The 16,334-nt window shown below is 33.3% G+C and overlaps 2 protein-coding genes across 3 annotated transcripts in view; one reads left to right on the top strand and one right to left on the bottom strand.

The window, feature by feature from the left end:
- LOC145935782 (uncharacterized) overlaps window positions 1–16,334 on the bottom strand; it is a 233,132-nt gene that overhangs the window by 18,420 nt on the left and 198,378 nt on the right. The gene's annotated exons all lie outside the window — the stretch shown is intronic.
- On the top strand, window positions 7,383–14,696 carry LOC145936127 (uncharacterized). Of its 2 annotated transcripts, none has more exons than XM_083038025.1 (4): window positions 7,383–7,594; window positions 8,399–8,803; window positions 10,099–10,281; window positions 14,339–14,696. In XM_083038025.1, exons 2-4 carry the CDS (start codon window positions 8,747–8,749, stop codon window positions 14,519–14,521), a joined length of 423 nt encoding a protein of 140 aa, XP_082894151.1. In that variant the 5' UTR covers window positions 7,383–7,594; window positions 8,399–8,746; the 3' UTR covers window positions 14,522–14,696. The 2 variants fall into 2 exon arrangements, with proteins under 2 accessions (XP_082894151.1, XP_082894150.1); XM_083038024.1 differs by having other exon boundaries at window positions 7,383–7,611.

Raw genomic sequence — 16,334 nt, 5'->3', positions numbered from 1 at the left:
TACGTAAAAATAATAGTTTGCAGAATATATAGCCAAAATTGCAATGTCTGGAATTTTTTGATGATTTACGTGTGCATAAACGGTAACTAAATTCGACTGAGTGAGTAATATTTAATAGTATTTAATATATTTAATAAAATTAAATTCCTACTGTATATACGTAGATGCAAAAAAGAAATGCATGTATTGTTGAGAAATCTCTGTTATATATGTATAATGACTGATTATCAAATGTTAATAAACTCCGTGTAGCTGAACTATAATAAGAAAGTATGAAAAATATAATATTTTATCGTCTTGGAGAAAAAACTCTATATTCTAAATAAATAAATAAAATAAAATGGTACATACGTTTTTTGCACAAATTATCGCTAATAGATAGATTTACTATTTTAATATTTTATGGACATTATGCGTAAAATAATTTACTATCGTTGAGATTAAACTTTATAGTATAATAAAAAATAGCGCAATTTTTATTAAGAGTGACACGGTAACAGCAATAAAATATTCGACTTTTGATTGTTTTTAAAATCGCTCTTTAACGATCTGCGGATGAATATTATGATTTTAATTTTTTTTTTTTTTTTTTTAAACTAATAAGGGATGAGCAAATTCGTAATTCACGGCATTGATAGAGGATTTCACCGTGTCAATTTGACTCCGACTGTTAGTATAAGACCTGGCTTTTACAAAGTCAGGAAAGTCCAACGTTCGTATCGACTGATGTGCAACTTGGAGCTGTAAGATTGCTTTGATAGGTACCGCTATCGTGCAGTCAGTTTGCAACATGCCATGTTACTGATTGTTAATAAATACGGTATTTACAGTGTATATACGAATAGTTAATATCATGTTTTATATATATAATTAATCATTATTTATTTAAAAAATATATCTTCTAAAAATTTATATAAAATAAAAAATTATACATTTACATAATCTTAGAATTTCAAATTCGTATCGTATTGTCGATTGAATAAGAGCCAATAAATTATATATTATATATAAATTTTATATTTTATTATTTCTTTTATAGTATATAGAAATTCGTCAAAGAAGAATTATTATGACAAAATTAATATTAATTTTAAATAAAAAGCAATTAAATTGTCAGCTATAAATAAGTGAATAATTGTAATAGATTGTAATAGATTTTTATTCTTAACTTTATATTAATTTTAAAACGTTTATGTAAATACTATAAAATATCGTGTGTAGAATTTTACTAATTACAAACGATTTTATCTGTCTATTTCGAATTATCAAGTATCGTTCAATTTCTAAAATATATCTGGCACTTGATCTTTGGAAAAATATCTTGTTTACAGGATAATTTTGCCATGGTTGTAATACGATGTCAGTTTTACGATGCGTTAGCTGACAAAAAGCATGCGCCTCGCAATTTCGCCAAGTATTTTGTCCACCGTGAAATGAACGAGTTATTTTTTCAATTATTGTATCTTTTTATGAACAATTTTTTCAAAACAAATTTCGAATTGTTATCCTAATTATTCTTTAAGCTTTATCACGTCAACATATTTTATTATTTAAGGAAATTCACTTTATGAATAAATAAATTTTGCAATTGCTCCTTTTTAAAGGTTTATTGAAATTATGACAGAAAATTATTACATCATCGTATACGTAATTTGATTTAAAATACTTAACGCACATCTGTACACACATATATACACACACATTTAATATATATATATGTATATACATTATAATACACACATAATGAAAGAAAGATGTTTCAAGATAATCACGTCGGTTTAATTATTCTAAATATCTATCTTGCATTTAATTAGATTGCAAAGCAAATTCATCATTCTCTACTTTATTTTATTTTGTGTTCTCTGTGTAAAACAATTCTGAAGTAAACTGTATTACAGTATATTACAGGAAGCATTACTCATCCGTAATTTACGTCTCGCTGCTTGCAATCGCGCAAGTTTTGGATTGATGTTCTCGATGATTACAAGTGAACCGAGTCGGAATGCTTGTTTTCGGCGAATAAACGCTTCGTTAATTTTCTAATGCTTATCAGACTGGGGAAGATTATCTCACTCCCCCATGGTCGATTCATGATCCGGCAGTTATGCCAAGAAATAACTCCAGTGCAACACGTACTTCCGTGGACAAAGACAATCCTAGCACGAACCAATTTCTGCCAGTTTCCTTCTTTTAATTGCATCTTTCGTAAAAATGGACGATTCGTGTAAAACCAGATTGGACCGCCGGTATTACGTTTTTAATTCGCTACCATCGTCGCAGGCGTTTGTTTCAAGGGAATGGTACAAGCCTCGTAATGAAAAGTTTTCGATATGCGATTGCTTACCTACAAATCTCAGGACAATACAACGCTAGAATAATTCTTCGTGTATTACAGGACAGAAATTCTATTATGTTGTTTGTAACATTTTTGAACACTTGGTATAAAATGTTTTAAAGTCACTTTCAATTACATATCTTGATAAATTAGAATTTGGTTATCTATTCTTCAATTGTTTCTAAAGAAAATTTAGTGGAGCGCAGATATATTATATAGGATTAAAAGGAACTTTTCATTTTCAACATTAAATATCTTGCCAAGCTAAGCTTGAAATTAAAATTTTATCAAAGGAAAATTTTTTTGATATTAAAAAAAACATGTAATTGTAACTCGAAGCTTAATGACCAAAACTCTCTTTTATTTTTAATAATTTTTCTAACATAAATCTAATAATTACTTTTAAAGAAAAAAAACTACACTCGTCAAAAAAATTATCGCAACACGTAATTAATATCAAAATTTAGCATAAATTCAAATAAGCGTATCTCCGCGAAAAATTGTCGTATTTCAAAAATTTTTTTTTGGTTTTAAAGGGTAAAGTCTCTACTTTAAGGAACTTTCGTTCGATTTTGATTTTATTCTCTCCCCCTTTCTCCATCCCTTTAAAAGAAGGGACGTGTTTTTTTTCAAAAAATTGCATAGTTTGACGAACTCTACGGAGTGTACTAAATTTTTTTCGCAAATATCATCATAACTATCGTAAAATATGGACATTTCTCTACAAATTTAAAAAAAAATTGAATACTGTACGATTTTTTTTCGCGAAGTTACAGCATATCAAAGTTACCTATGCATTTTTGCCTATATATTTAATTACCGCCAACATTAGCATTACCCGATGGGCACTGCGGGGAGGTTGCTGGTCGGATTTTGCCCATCGTGTGTGTGTGTGTGTGTGTGTGTTGGGGCAGGGATATATGTGTTCGTATTTAAAATTGTATATTTCTGCCTCGTCTTCGGATGACCTCTTGCAGGCGCTCACGCATATTAATGCAGGCTCTAATTGTGGCTTGCAGAATTTCGAACCATATTCGATGTAGGGCTGCTTCCAATTGCTGGAAATTGGTTGGTAGTCTTTCAAAATCATGCAGCCATCTTCCCATAAAAGGTCATCCGAAGACGAGGCAGAAATACACAATTTTAAATACGAACATATATCCCTGCCCCAACACACACATACACACACGATGGGCAAAATCCGACCAGCAACTTCCCCGTAGTGCCCATCGGATAATGCTAATGTTGGCGGTAATTGAATACATAGGCAAAAATGCATAGGTAACTTTGATATGCTGTAACTTCGTGAAAAAAAATCGTACGGTATTCAATTTTTTTTATTAATTTGTAGAGAAAAGTCCATATTTTACGATAGTTATGATGATATTTGCGAAAAAAATTTAGTACACTCCGTAGAATTCGTCAAACTATGCAATTTTTTGAAAAAAAAAACACATCCCTTCTTTTAAAGGGATGGAGAAAGGGGGAGAGAATAAAATCAAAATCGAACGAAAGTTCCTTAAAGTAGAGACTTTACCCTTTAAAATAAAAAAAAAATTTTTGAAATACGATAGTTTTTCGCGGAGATACGCTTATTTGAATTTATGCTAAATTTTGATATTAATTACGTGTTGCGATAATTTTTTTGACGAGTATATATTAAAGAACAAAATGGCAAGCAAATCTGTAGCATATGTGGAAATTATAATTGCGACATTCGAGGGTTTGTAACACGTCGCTAACGTCAACTTTAGATTTACGGGGCATGTGAAAATTATATCTCGAGATTTCACGAATGAAGTTCAACTCGGTGGCAAACAGTGGCAATTACTGGAATTACTTGAGCTCGAAATCCTGCAAAATTGCTTGATCGTGACATTAATAGCGGTCATTTTAGCATTTAACTAGTCGCTCGTGTCTCCCTTCGTGAAGAATTATCAACAAGAATGCGTAGTAATTTGTTTTCGCCGCGAAACTTTAACTAATCAATCATGTAGATGTGTGTGCTGCAGAAACACGTAATGCAATCTTATTATATAGACAGAACCGTGAATCTTACATGTGTAAATCATACCGGAAGAATGATTGACGATCTACTGTGCAGATTTGCCTTCTATATAATTTCAAAAGAAAATATTTCATTTATCTTGATTCTAATCAAAATTGATTCTTCAATTAGCATAGTGCAAACTGTCGCGAATCTACAGTAATCCCAATTCCAATAATCCTGATTGTTTCGTATGTATACGTTATACATTAAGAATACATATTAATATTTATTAAGTAAACATATTAAGGCTCCTGGATCCTCGCCGCGGCCATGTTGGATTGTGACGTCAGAGGCGAGAAAATGCACGCTGAAAATTCTTGCGTGCCATTTTTAAATAAAAAGATATTTCGATGAAACAACACTACAAATCTCTTTGGCACACTTATAAAATTGTCCGAAAACTATGCTTTTCCCTTGACAGTTAATAAACAACCGTAAAATGAGTGTAATATCGGACTTTGTCATGTGGAATGACTGCGCATACGCAAAGACTAGACGGCTTGGACTTCATATTACGGGGTCATTTTACAGTTGTTGATTGATTATAAAGGGAAAAAGATAGTTTTCGGACAATTTTACAAGTGTGCCAAAGAATTTTGTAGTATTGTTTTATTGAAATATCTTTTTATTTAAAAATGGCACGCAAGAATTTTTAGCATGTGCTTTCTCGCCTCTGACGTCACGATTCCGACATGGTCGGCGAGGAGCCAGGAGCCTTAAGTATGCATATACACATTTTTAAGTACCTATACATATACATTAAGAGTTATAAATTATCGCATTTTCTCTATCGCAATATTTGCATATTGCAAAGCAGCAGCAAAGTGGCAGCATAAAATTACATTAATTTTTAGATTTTACCATAAAATTATATAACATACATATCGCGATAAATTTTAATTTCTCAAATATAATGAATTCATAATATATAATTAACGAAAAAAGTTTTGACTTTATATTTGCACTCTTATTTGTTCTTACATTTCGTTCTTTTATAATTCTTGTTTTTTTAATTAATAAAGTCGGTACCTTCTACTCTTTGCATTGAAAATGATCCATTTTCACAGTCGCACGGATTACTTCGTGAAGAAGAATTATTAGGGTCACGTATATTGTGATGTGCGTTTCGATCGTGCATAAACGTAACTTAACGTGCCTAGAGAGAACTATTTTCTCTCGGCAAATGACCCCGTCCGATTGAAAACCGTGAACGTGACCGGAATTCATTATGCCTCAATTATCTCTATTGCGATTGGTATTATGCCAGTGCAATTCGTGCTCTATATACGCGGTTAAAGATGGGCGTAGAATTCGTAAAAGACGTTTATCTGTTGTATTGTTCATGAATAAAAAAAGGAAAGGAGAAAACGAGAAGAAAAAGAAAAAAGCTACGCGAAAATGTAACTACATAATTAAAAGAATGGCGTGAAGCCCTAAGCCTCCCCTAAGCCTTCCCTTTTCCCTTTTAGCTGTTTTCGTTTTCTTCTCGTTTTCTCCTTTCCTACCCTTAGGGAGGCTTAGGGGAGACTTAAATCAGGAAGGCACAAATCAGAAAGATCACGTAGAGATCCTTGGGAGAAACTTAAGTAGCACAAATTGGTAACTCAAGAATAAAATTATCAACGAGGTTAGCTAGATATTTCGTGAAATACTAAAGAATTTTTGACGAAATTAAAAGATTCTTGTATGATGTTTTTGATTTTTAAATTTTATGTTAGATAAGCATCTCGACAGAATTAGTACCATTTAGTTATTTTATTCACGATTAAGCTTAAATAAGAGATCTTGATTGACTTTATCACAAGTCATGAAATTTGTCTATGAAAGCTATAAGCTTGTTAGATAAAAAGAAATATTATATTAAAAATACAGGTTATTGTGGCAAATTTTGGAAGCAACTTTTATTTGGAATAAAGTTAAAAGCAAAGTTCTGAGACTCTGAGAACTCTTTTGATTGTTGTGTAATATTGATCTACTATACAGGCGCAAGTTCTGTTTCTTGTTAGGGTATAGGAGAAAGTTGGGTAAAACCAGGTAGGCGGGTCAAACCGGGTACCTCTATTTCTTTGTGATAAGTATTGTTATCTATGGCCAATTCGTGTTATTAGTTCTAAATTGATGCCATTATTATTCTGAGACGAACCGTGTCCACGTATACACGATACTTCTTTTTTGAGAGAAGTTTGAAGTTTTCGAACCAAAAAAGATTGATATCGAGACAACAATCAAGTCGTCGTGGACTTTTTCTATACAAAGTATCTACTGTGATAAGTACAGCATTGAATTCTGTTCTGATTGCATTAGTTTTTATCGTTCCTTTTACGTTGGAATGTACAGCCATCGTGTTTATTATTTTCCTCGTATTGGGGCAAAACCGGGTATCTACGTGTGGGGCAAAATCGGATACAAAAAATATGGGATTAAAAAATTAGAATAGTTTATTTTTAGAAGAAAAATTTTTGTATTGTATTATGATTTAAATAAATCAAGATTTCGTATTTACACGGTTTTACATGCTTTCAATATTTTGACTAGCGTTATTTTCTCATAGTTTAAGGTTTACTGAACACTACTAACGATCAGTAGATTTTTTTTGTCTTCTGATTTTTTGTAGGAAGACAAATCCAAAAAAGTACCCGGTTTTGCTCCACTTTTTCCCCTATTTCTTCAAATCTTATATCTTTAAATTAGAGCGTTCGTAGCCGATGCTTTTATCGCCAATTTATCGCGAAGCGAGCGATATGATTTCTAGGTGGGCAGCGTCCGCGGAAAGGATAATCTAATTTTGGCAAAAACCACGTGCTCTTTTCAATTCGTTCGCGCCGAGCGCACCATCTTTGATGGCGGTATGTGGGTGTATTGGCTCATCGTGTTTTTTGTTTATTATGTCAGCGTGCTTGCCTGGCTTATATTGTGCCAGTGGTGTAAATGAGCGGGCTGCGCTGCTCTTGAAACCATAACCGCGGCGATACACAAATCCGTTCGCCGCATAAACGAGCTAGCGAGCTCGCTCAGCTTTCCATTTCTACGCCTTTCCGCAAAGTCGATATTCGCGCGGGGATCGCGCGACAACCGAACCGGAATTGTCTCGTGGATCTATATTTCCCTGTGGATGTGAAGAATAATTTCGCGTTAACGCGTGTGTTGGTGCGCGTCGATATCGTGTATATACGAGTATATACGAGTGCGAGGAATAATTAGCTCCTCCGGTAACGAGCTTAAAAACGCGAGCTTGAAATTTCGCGGCGGCAATGACGCGCGTTGGTTTTATCATCGTGTTTTATTCGGGTTAATTGTGAATTACGAAATTCACGCAAAACGTTACGCGAACGTTGGCTTGGAGAAATATTTTTCAAACGGATAAAAAGCGACCACCCTTCGGTGGTTCTTTTTTTTCGTTTAATTAATCGCGATTTTAAATTCACCGCGCTGCACGAACCCTTGATCGCTTTAATTCCCCTCTAACAACATTCATAAATCTGAGAATAAAATTCTGCTATCCGCCAGCTCGCACAATTAGCGAGAAATTAAAAGCGCTGGGAAATAATTTCGGCTGTAACAATTGTTCAACGACATAATCGCATTATAAGATAAAAATAACGCAATTAAATTATTAATCGCAATTGCGATTTAAGCGGCATTTTGTAAATGTACGACAGATTTAACGCGATTTGAATTTTTAGCCATGATTTTCACATATAAATAAAATGATTTAACGAAAAAATAATTCAATTGAAAATTTAATTAAAAAATGTATGTGCAATAATACAATAAATACAATTAATATTGTTTTTTATAACATTTATCAAATTATCATTTTTTATTGGATAATTATCGGATCAATTCACAATAATATCATCGTTATATACAAAATGCAAATTCGATGATTGCATTTCTTAATTATATCAATATATTTTGTGTACTGTTTGTCTCAAATGTGATATTCAACTATAAATGTTATTTATCTTACGAGTATAATGCTTATATTTAAACGGCATCTATATCATTTACAGTGGAATTTCCAGCGTTTAGCTTGTTTGGAGATGCTCGAGGAAAAGGAGAAACTTTCTCTATACCTATATATTTCCCATCTTTAAAAACTCAAAGTTAAAAGTGCTATTAGATTTTCACAATTAAATATTCAATACAGGAGTAACGAAGGACAAATTTCTGAAAAAACTATTTTATTTTTAATACATAATACTCAGAGACGTTTAATCGAGAAAAAGAATTTCTCAGAAGAAGAAGCAAAGATCAACCTTATAACTAGACGGCAGAGATTTTGCTACGTATTAATAATAATCAAACTGACCTTTGTGCTCAATCGATAGCAAAAGAAACTTTATGTCACCATCAGTGCCATGACGCTTAGATCGGATGTTTCGTCGAGGGACAATCTTAATAATCTCGCACGATCGGTTGGTCTTCCGCGAGAATATCGTTTACGATAGCGATTCTACTGCGATATAACTGCGAGATATCGTGATATCATCTTGTGTGATTACGTGCAGCAGATTTTGCATCGAAAGATCGATCGAAGCGAATAAACGTTTAGATTCCGTGCCATACATATATAGACGTTATGACTATTCTAACTGCGATGATATCGTTTCTGCTCGCCTTGAGAAAGTAAAACGGTCGCGTTATTGTTATCTCTATCCCGTTCGACGTATATCTGCATTCGATGAAAGCATAATTTTAATATGACAGTTAGAGAAGTTTAAATACACAGCGTAGATTTACGTAAAATGTTGGAATCGTCACGGTTGCGCGATTTGTTAAAGAGAGCGCGAGCCATTAAAGGGCGTTAAAGGCCGCGTAATAACGTAATAGCGACGTGGAGAGAAATTCAAGGAGAACGCGAAATGGATCTGTCAATTTCGACGCAATTGCGCGCCAGTATTTAATGTTCGTGTCTATAGCCTGTTTCGAATTGTCCATCGCGCATTGTCGTTAGCAGATACGTCAAACGTATAAAACGTTAAATACGACGTTAAATAAATGAATTTTGGGTTAAACGTGTCCCGTCTAATTTGTTTTGTTGCGCATCTGTGCTTGAAACCGAAATGCAGGTTTTACTATATTTAGATACAGGGTTGCCGTTAATTGTTTAACAGTAGTCAAGAATAATCAAGCGTTTATACGCGTGAGAGATTTGATGAATTAAATAGAATTTATTTAATTTTATACACATACGAAAGCGTCTAAATATAACTCGTGCGTTTAAATTAAATGTTGCTTTTTTGAAACTGGAATTTTTTCGCGCCTACACATTCATTCCAGCGATGTTTCCAACATATTTTTTCATTGTCAAAAGTATTCTTAGAATTTTTCAATAGAAATACTTATATCGTAAAGTCGATATAAAGTGACATTTTTTTAACTCTTGCTGCATTTTTCATACATTTTTCGTCCTAAGTTGAACGAATGGGATAGAGTAATATAAGAAATAGAGAGTAATATCTGAAGCAATATTCAATTTTTTACGAAATACTTCTCATGCAATTCATTCCGTACGTGTTGCATTCGATTTATAAGTCGGTGATGTTTTTATATCGATAGTCTAATTCTGTAATGAGATACATCAATGAACGAAACCGACGATTTATCAAGCTAAATGTTGGCGAACGCGAGATAAACGCGCGATAATTTTATATCCACGAAAAAAGAAAAACGTTGATAAAATATAGGTATGGGATATTTCTGTTGGCAGGAGGAACGACGTCGTACCGGAAGATACGTCGCGGGCGGAACGGTTCTCGCAGTTACATTGCTCGGGCTGCATCATTTGCTTCTACGGGGTGCGTCCACGATAGCAGGAGTGTGCGTACCCGGCATCATAATGGCCTTGTACATAATCTGGGTGCTGTACTCCGCCAGCAGGGACAGGCGGAAGGTAGCTGCATTCGATGTTGCGTTATTTCTGTGTTGCTTCTCCTCCCTCCCTCCCACCCCCTCCCTCCCTTTCTCTCTCCCTACCCCCTCCCTCCCTTTCTCCCCCCTACCCTCTCCCTCCTTTTCTCCCTCCCTACCCCCTCCCTCCTTTCCACCTTTCCTCCCTCCCTCCCTCCCTCCCTCCCTCCCTCCCTCCCTCCCTCCCTCCCTCCCTCCCTCCCCTTTCTCTCTTTCTCCTTCTTTCTCCCTCTCGCTTCTAGAGAATTTTCTCTTGGAATTTACCTTGAAAATCATGGTAATCGTGGGACAATATGGTATGGAAAGAATTTCTCTGAATATTTATCACAATAAAAATAACAATATCTATCACAATAAAATATAAAACATGTTTGATTAATTTTACTAAACTGCATAAAAATTAATCAAACATATTTTATTGTAATAGATATTATTATTTTTATTGTGATAAATATTAATCAGAGAAATTCTCATAAAATTCTTTCCATACCATATTGTCCCACGATTACCATGATTTTCAGGATAAATTCCAAGAGAAAATTGTCTCTGTGTATAATTCATAGCGGGGTCAGCAAAGGCAATAAGGGAACGAAACGCATTTTCGACAAATGCCAGCAAAGGTACATAAATAATTGCGTGTTATTCCGGAAATGCAATCCGGCATTGAAAATCGGTAACATAGACAATAACATAATCTCTATTGCGGCGTTTGACATTTTACGAATTGGTATCGGCTTATTACCTTTCACCTTTACGCACTTGGTCCATTTCAGCTAATGAAATCCCCGGGGGAAATTAGAAGACGCTCTGAATTCGCGGGAGGAGGAGCGATTTTTATGCGAAACTCGTGAAAGGGTTCCTCTCTCTCTAGGATCGAGCTTGAAAAATGATGAGATTCTCGATTGATCGTCTCGACGATTTCGTGGAACTACGGTTATACCTATCTAGGATGAGTTTAAAGTAGACGTCATACACTGTATAAGAATCTCGTAAAGTTTGCTCACTTCGCTCAATATTAAAGGACTTTAAAAACGACTCTCCGCGTACAATAAAACATTCAAAACTACATGAAACTGTTATATATAGTCGCGATAAAAAAAATATAGAGCCGATGCGCCGTCGCTTTACCATCGTTTAATCTTTCATTGAAATTGCTTTATATATTGCAGCGTTTTTTTCTGCATATATCCCGTCGCGTCACTTTCAAACGTTTCTCGTTTAAACGTTATTTCACTATTCTCTCTTTTCTCCACGTTCTTTTATGAAATGTAATTAATTTAATAAATTAACATGGCACGCTTTATATGCAGCATACGTACTATTTGCCACTTTTCATTTGCAAAATAAACCTGCTGCGCACATAACGGCAGATATTTTTGTGCATTCGGCATCTGTTGAAAATCTATTTTTACAGAAACGTATATACAAATTGCTTGTACTGTGTAAGTGTTTACACGACAAAGCATTTTTTCCAGCGGTTAAAATACACCGATATTTGTCACGGAAACAATATACGGTACTAGAAAAGATATTTAAATCTTAATCAATGAACATAACACGTGATTTACTCGACAAATAATGTCACGATTTTAATTCCTATTTGCTTTAATTAAAACGACGAATTATTTAGAACGATATAGCTTTAAATATATGTATAAAAATATATTATAAAAATATGAATGGAATATAATAACCGATAAATATAGAGAGATTTCTGCTTTACTGTAGAATTTTTCAAAAAAATAACCGGAAATTTAAAAACAAACAGCAGTCAATGCGACGCGTTCCTTTGTAGAATTGTAAATAAGCATATACGTAAAACAAAAATATTTCGGATATAAATTCCGATAGATCGAAACAGTTTCAGATGCGCACGTTATTTCTCGAGCATCGAAATTATAATTGATATTCGTATTGACGTACAAAATGTGACAGGGTCAATCTGTCGGTGAAGTAAAGCATGTAAATAGGATTGTTGATCCTGTTGCAGCATCAATCAAATATAAAATCATCTGGTAATACGCAAATCTGATAGAAATAGAACGTTCGTTTATCGATGCGGTTTATTTGCGATCTATCGAATAACTTTTCTCGCGCTCTTTCAATCAGGCTGATAATATCATACTGGATACAGCGATGGATGCTGCATAATGACGTGGCCAATTAAATTGAACGCGGAACCAGCTCCGGCATCGAGCTGTTTTGAGATCGAATTACAGCGAACTGTATTCGATCGCTGTATTCGATCGCTTGCTGTCGATGCAGTCTGCAATACGATTGCTCTTGCAATCGGATGCACTGCAACTGAGACAGCAAACTGATGAGAGTATCGGGTACAATGACAATTTCGTTCCCCTATATGCATAGAAAGATCATAAAATTGTTCATCGGCGGGATTAACTTTAAATTATTCGCGGAAATTAAAATTAAATATAAAAAATCTATAATTAGAATATTTTTGTCACAATTAAGTTATATTTTCATAGACGGAACTCATTTACAAAATTTCTAATGCATTTCTTGATCCAAATCTAAATTAATGTTAGTCTCCTTTGAAGTAGATGATATCTAACTGGCGCACAAGTATCTTATTCGGACCTTGTGTACTGCGTAAAGTGCACATAAACGCAATACCGCATATAAATGCAACGTATACAATTAACGCGTGTTTGGGTTTACCCAATACATTATGCAGGTTTTGCTACTCATGCGTGGTAAATGTTGTATTGTCTCTATTTCGATACATGTACATACATACATAATTATTATGCTGCATGATGCTCGCATGACATGCATATACATATGGTGAATGCATGCGTTTACGCTTGCTATTATTTCTCATGTAACGTTCAGTCGTGAATTTTCGGTGTCAGTTGCAGGCGCAGTAACTTTCGTTACTCAATTTCGTTCCCGTAAATTAGGTTAAAATAAAGAGTCGTTTTAAATAGTCGGATTTTACAAAAAAAAAATTGAAACTCTGTACAACATATAACAAGATATATAAATTGAATCTCAGTAATCAATTACTGCAAAATATAAACTATATTACTAAGAACTTACTAATTAAGTTTATTTTTTATTTTGATTATATTTAAATATTATAAACACACTTAAAAATAGTAATTAATTATTGATTGTATTGAATGCAATAATATAATTTGCGCGTTGAATATTATAAGCATAGTAACTGTTTATATAATACGATTGTTAAGTAGATTTAAAACTAGAACAGAATCAAAGGGATAGGTAATTACATTTTGCGTTCCGTTATGTTTACATAATTTTCTTTATCATTAATTTGTTGATTGTTTTGTGACGTTAACAGATCGCGGACTATTTTTATTAGAAGATAAAATCTAATATTAAATAATGCTATTTTAGAGAATTAAATCTTTAGATTAATAAATAAATTTTTTGATTAGGTAGAAATATATTTAAACGATCGAACATAATCATAAAGGAAAGATGAAAACTTTTACTTTATCAACATATTTTAAACCCCGGAAGAGAAGAAATTTCAATTTATATTTTATAGAAAATACTGAATTCTGCTTTATACAAGTTCCATAATATTTTGTGTATTTTGAACGCGTAGAGTTAAACTGCTGCATATTTAAGATCACTGCATACGCGCGTGTATACCAATATGATTAACGGAGAATATAAACACTTGATGATTAAACAGCAACCAACAAAGTTTACCCGCTCCGCTCTGTTGATGGAAGCTAAATGGCATAAATATTTTCTGCGCGAAATTTCCAAAGGACCATTGCGCGGACGTACGCGTAAAGATCGTACCTTTGAGAGCGATATTTTCAATTTTCACAATTTTAGCATGCGCGCAATCGGACTGTGTGTGACAGCGCGAGCAATTAAATTGGCTCGGAACCAAAGCTGCGTCATACGAATTTATCCAATTATGCCGGATGTCCGTCTCGAGGTCTCGACACTCGCACGAATTACGGATTGCGCACTTTGTGTGTATACGTCAACGCGAGTATTTTGCGGTCTATATATATGTAATCGATTGTTGATTCCAGGCGCTGAGATTTGTTACCGCGACCCAGCTGACTGAAATCGTCAATATTCCTTCCAGATCCGGATCAAATGTTATTTGCAAGAATCCCACCAGCGACGACGATTTAAAGAAAAATTCGTCAAATCTATACAAATCGCAGAGCATTCGCGAAAATCCCGCTTTTTCTAATAAAGATGAAGCGTAAGAAAATCAGTTTAAAATTTGAAAAATGTTTGGAAAAATTATACTTTGAATATATTTTTACTGAATGCTCAAAGAGATGTCTCATACATAAATTTAGTTTTAAAGAACGCATTTGCAAAAAAATTTCATAATATACATATATGTATACATATGTGACCTACTTTGTTACTTTTGTAGTCTCGAAATTTCTTTAAAATATATATTCCTGTAAATAATAAAATTCTCTCTGTTATTTGCAATTTTACTTGTTCTGGAAATTGTAAGAGATCTTGTTGGTTAATACTTTTACAAGTTTAATGTACAGGATAGCAACAAAGAAGACTTTTAAAACGGAATTTACAATGCACAGTTTTAAGCTTGTTGTATCAATATAAATAAATTTAAAAATACTGAAATCTTCAGTTTTACAATCTCGTATAAATTATACATGTATTTTTATTCCTATAAAAAACAACGTCTATAAAATAAGAAATGTTCAATTTTTTTTCTCTATTAAATTATTATTATACTCTTCTTTAAAAAGAATATTAAACAAAGTTAATAATACATACTCAGTACATATACTTTTCTTAATTTATAATAAAATAAAAGTATATTAAATTTTGTAGTAAAAATTATGAGCTATAATAATTTTCTGTTATATAATATTATATACTCTTATATAATAGTAATAAAACTGAAGTCTCTCATGATAAATAATAAAAAAAATTACATTAATTCTTTTAAATATGTAGCGTATATTTAATATATTTTCAATATGTATTATTTTTAAGAATTTTCTCGGATATTTTGTATGAGTTACAATTTACTTTATATATGCAAATCTGATACATGTTTTTATTTAATTTCTTCTTTTTAAATTAAAATATCAAGATTTGTCCTCTTTCATTTAATTTCTCTTTTATCTTTTTAATTCTCTCTGTGCGTGCGTCACTCCAGTTTTTATTTTTCCTAAAGTTCTATAGTTATATTAGTCATTACGTTATTTTATTTTAGAAGCATTAAACATTCATACATTTAAGGGTCGAGCTGTCAAACAGTTCGTTTTTAATGTGCCACACATTAACTCGAGAAAAAACATGTTTGTCGCGGTAAATACCTCACAATATTAAAAATGGCATCAAACGAGTCATGTTTTAAAGGCGTATAATAAAACCTCGTTTGTTTAATATTGAACATTTTATTAAATTTCTACAAAGGAAGAGAGCGCAAAGCTAAATCCTTTATCACGATCCGTTGTTGTAATTTATCTTCATAATATATAGTGCTTAAGAAGTCCCTTTCATTTCTTTTCTCAATTATTCTCTGCGCAACCTGCCGTAAATTAAATTTTTGGACCCGTCGAGAAATAGATTTTTCTTATGGAAATCGAAAGGGAAATTGTTTGACATTTGAAATATATACAGGGTGTCCCATTTTAATCTCCCCAGGCAAACATCTCGAAAAATATGGAAGATACGGAAAAATGTTTCAGACAAAAGTTGTAGGACTTGAAGGGGGACAGATGATGAAAATATGGACTTGACCTTGAGTGACTTATTGAAGGTCAGGTCAAGGTCATCGATGTTTTCTTAAATGGAACCCCCTACTTTCTATTGCATATTCTTGTAGCCCTTGTCGAGACGTTTTCAAAACACTACCTATTGATGTCTCTTACGCAAGCCGTTCCCAAGATACGAAGCTTCAAAGTTGACATATCATCGGCATTCGTATATTATCCAATGTACACCGCGGGGAGGTTGTTCAATCAAATTTGTACATCAAGTGGCCCTAAAAAGGGCAGACTTTGTGTGTGTATGTGTGTGTGTGTGTGT

The sequence above is a fragment of the Prenolepis imparis genome, unplaced genomic scaffold (assembly GCF_030444845.1).
Source record: "Prenolepis imparis isolate NDT839.2.m4 unplaced genomic scaffold, iyPreImpa1.0 SCAF_5, whole genome shotgun sequence".
Classification (NCBI taxonomy): Eukaryota; Metazoa; Arthropoda; class Insecta; order Hymenoptera; family Formicidae; genus Prenolepis; species Prenolepis imparis.
This window is presented reverse-complemented; position numbering and strand designations above follow the sequence as displayed.

Bases quoted from the DNA above. Each gene is read 5' to 3' on its own strand.
- LOC145936127 (XM_083038025.1), top strand. From the start codon at position 8,747: ATGACGCTTAGATCGGATGTTTCGTCGAGGGACAATCTTAATAATCTC. The intron at 8,804-10,098 runs GTTGGTCTTCCG...TTCTGTTGGCAG, and splicing joins TTAATAATCTCGCACGATCG to GAGGAACGACGTCGTACCGG. The intron at 10,282-14,338 runs GTAGCTGCATTC...TGTTGATTCCAG, and splicing joins CCAGCAGGGACAGGCGGAAG to GCGCTGAGATTTGTTACCGC.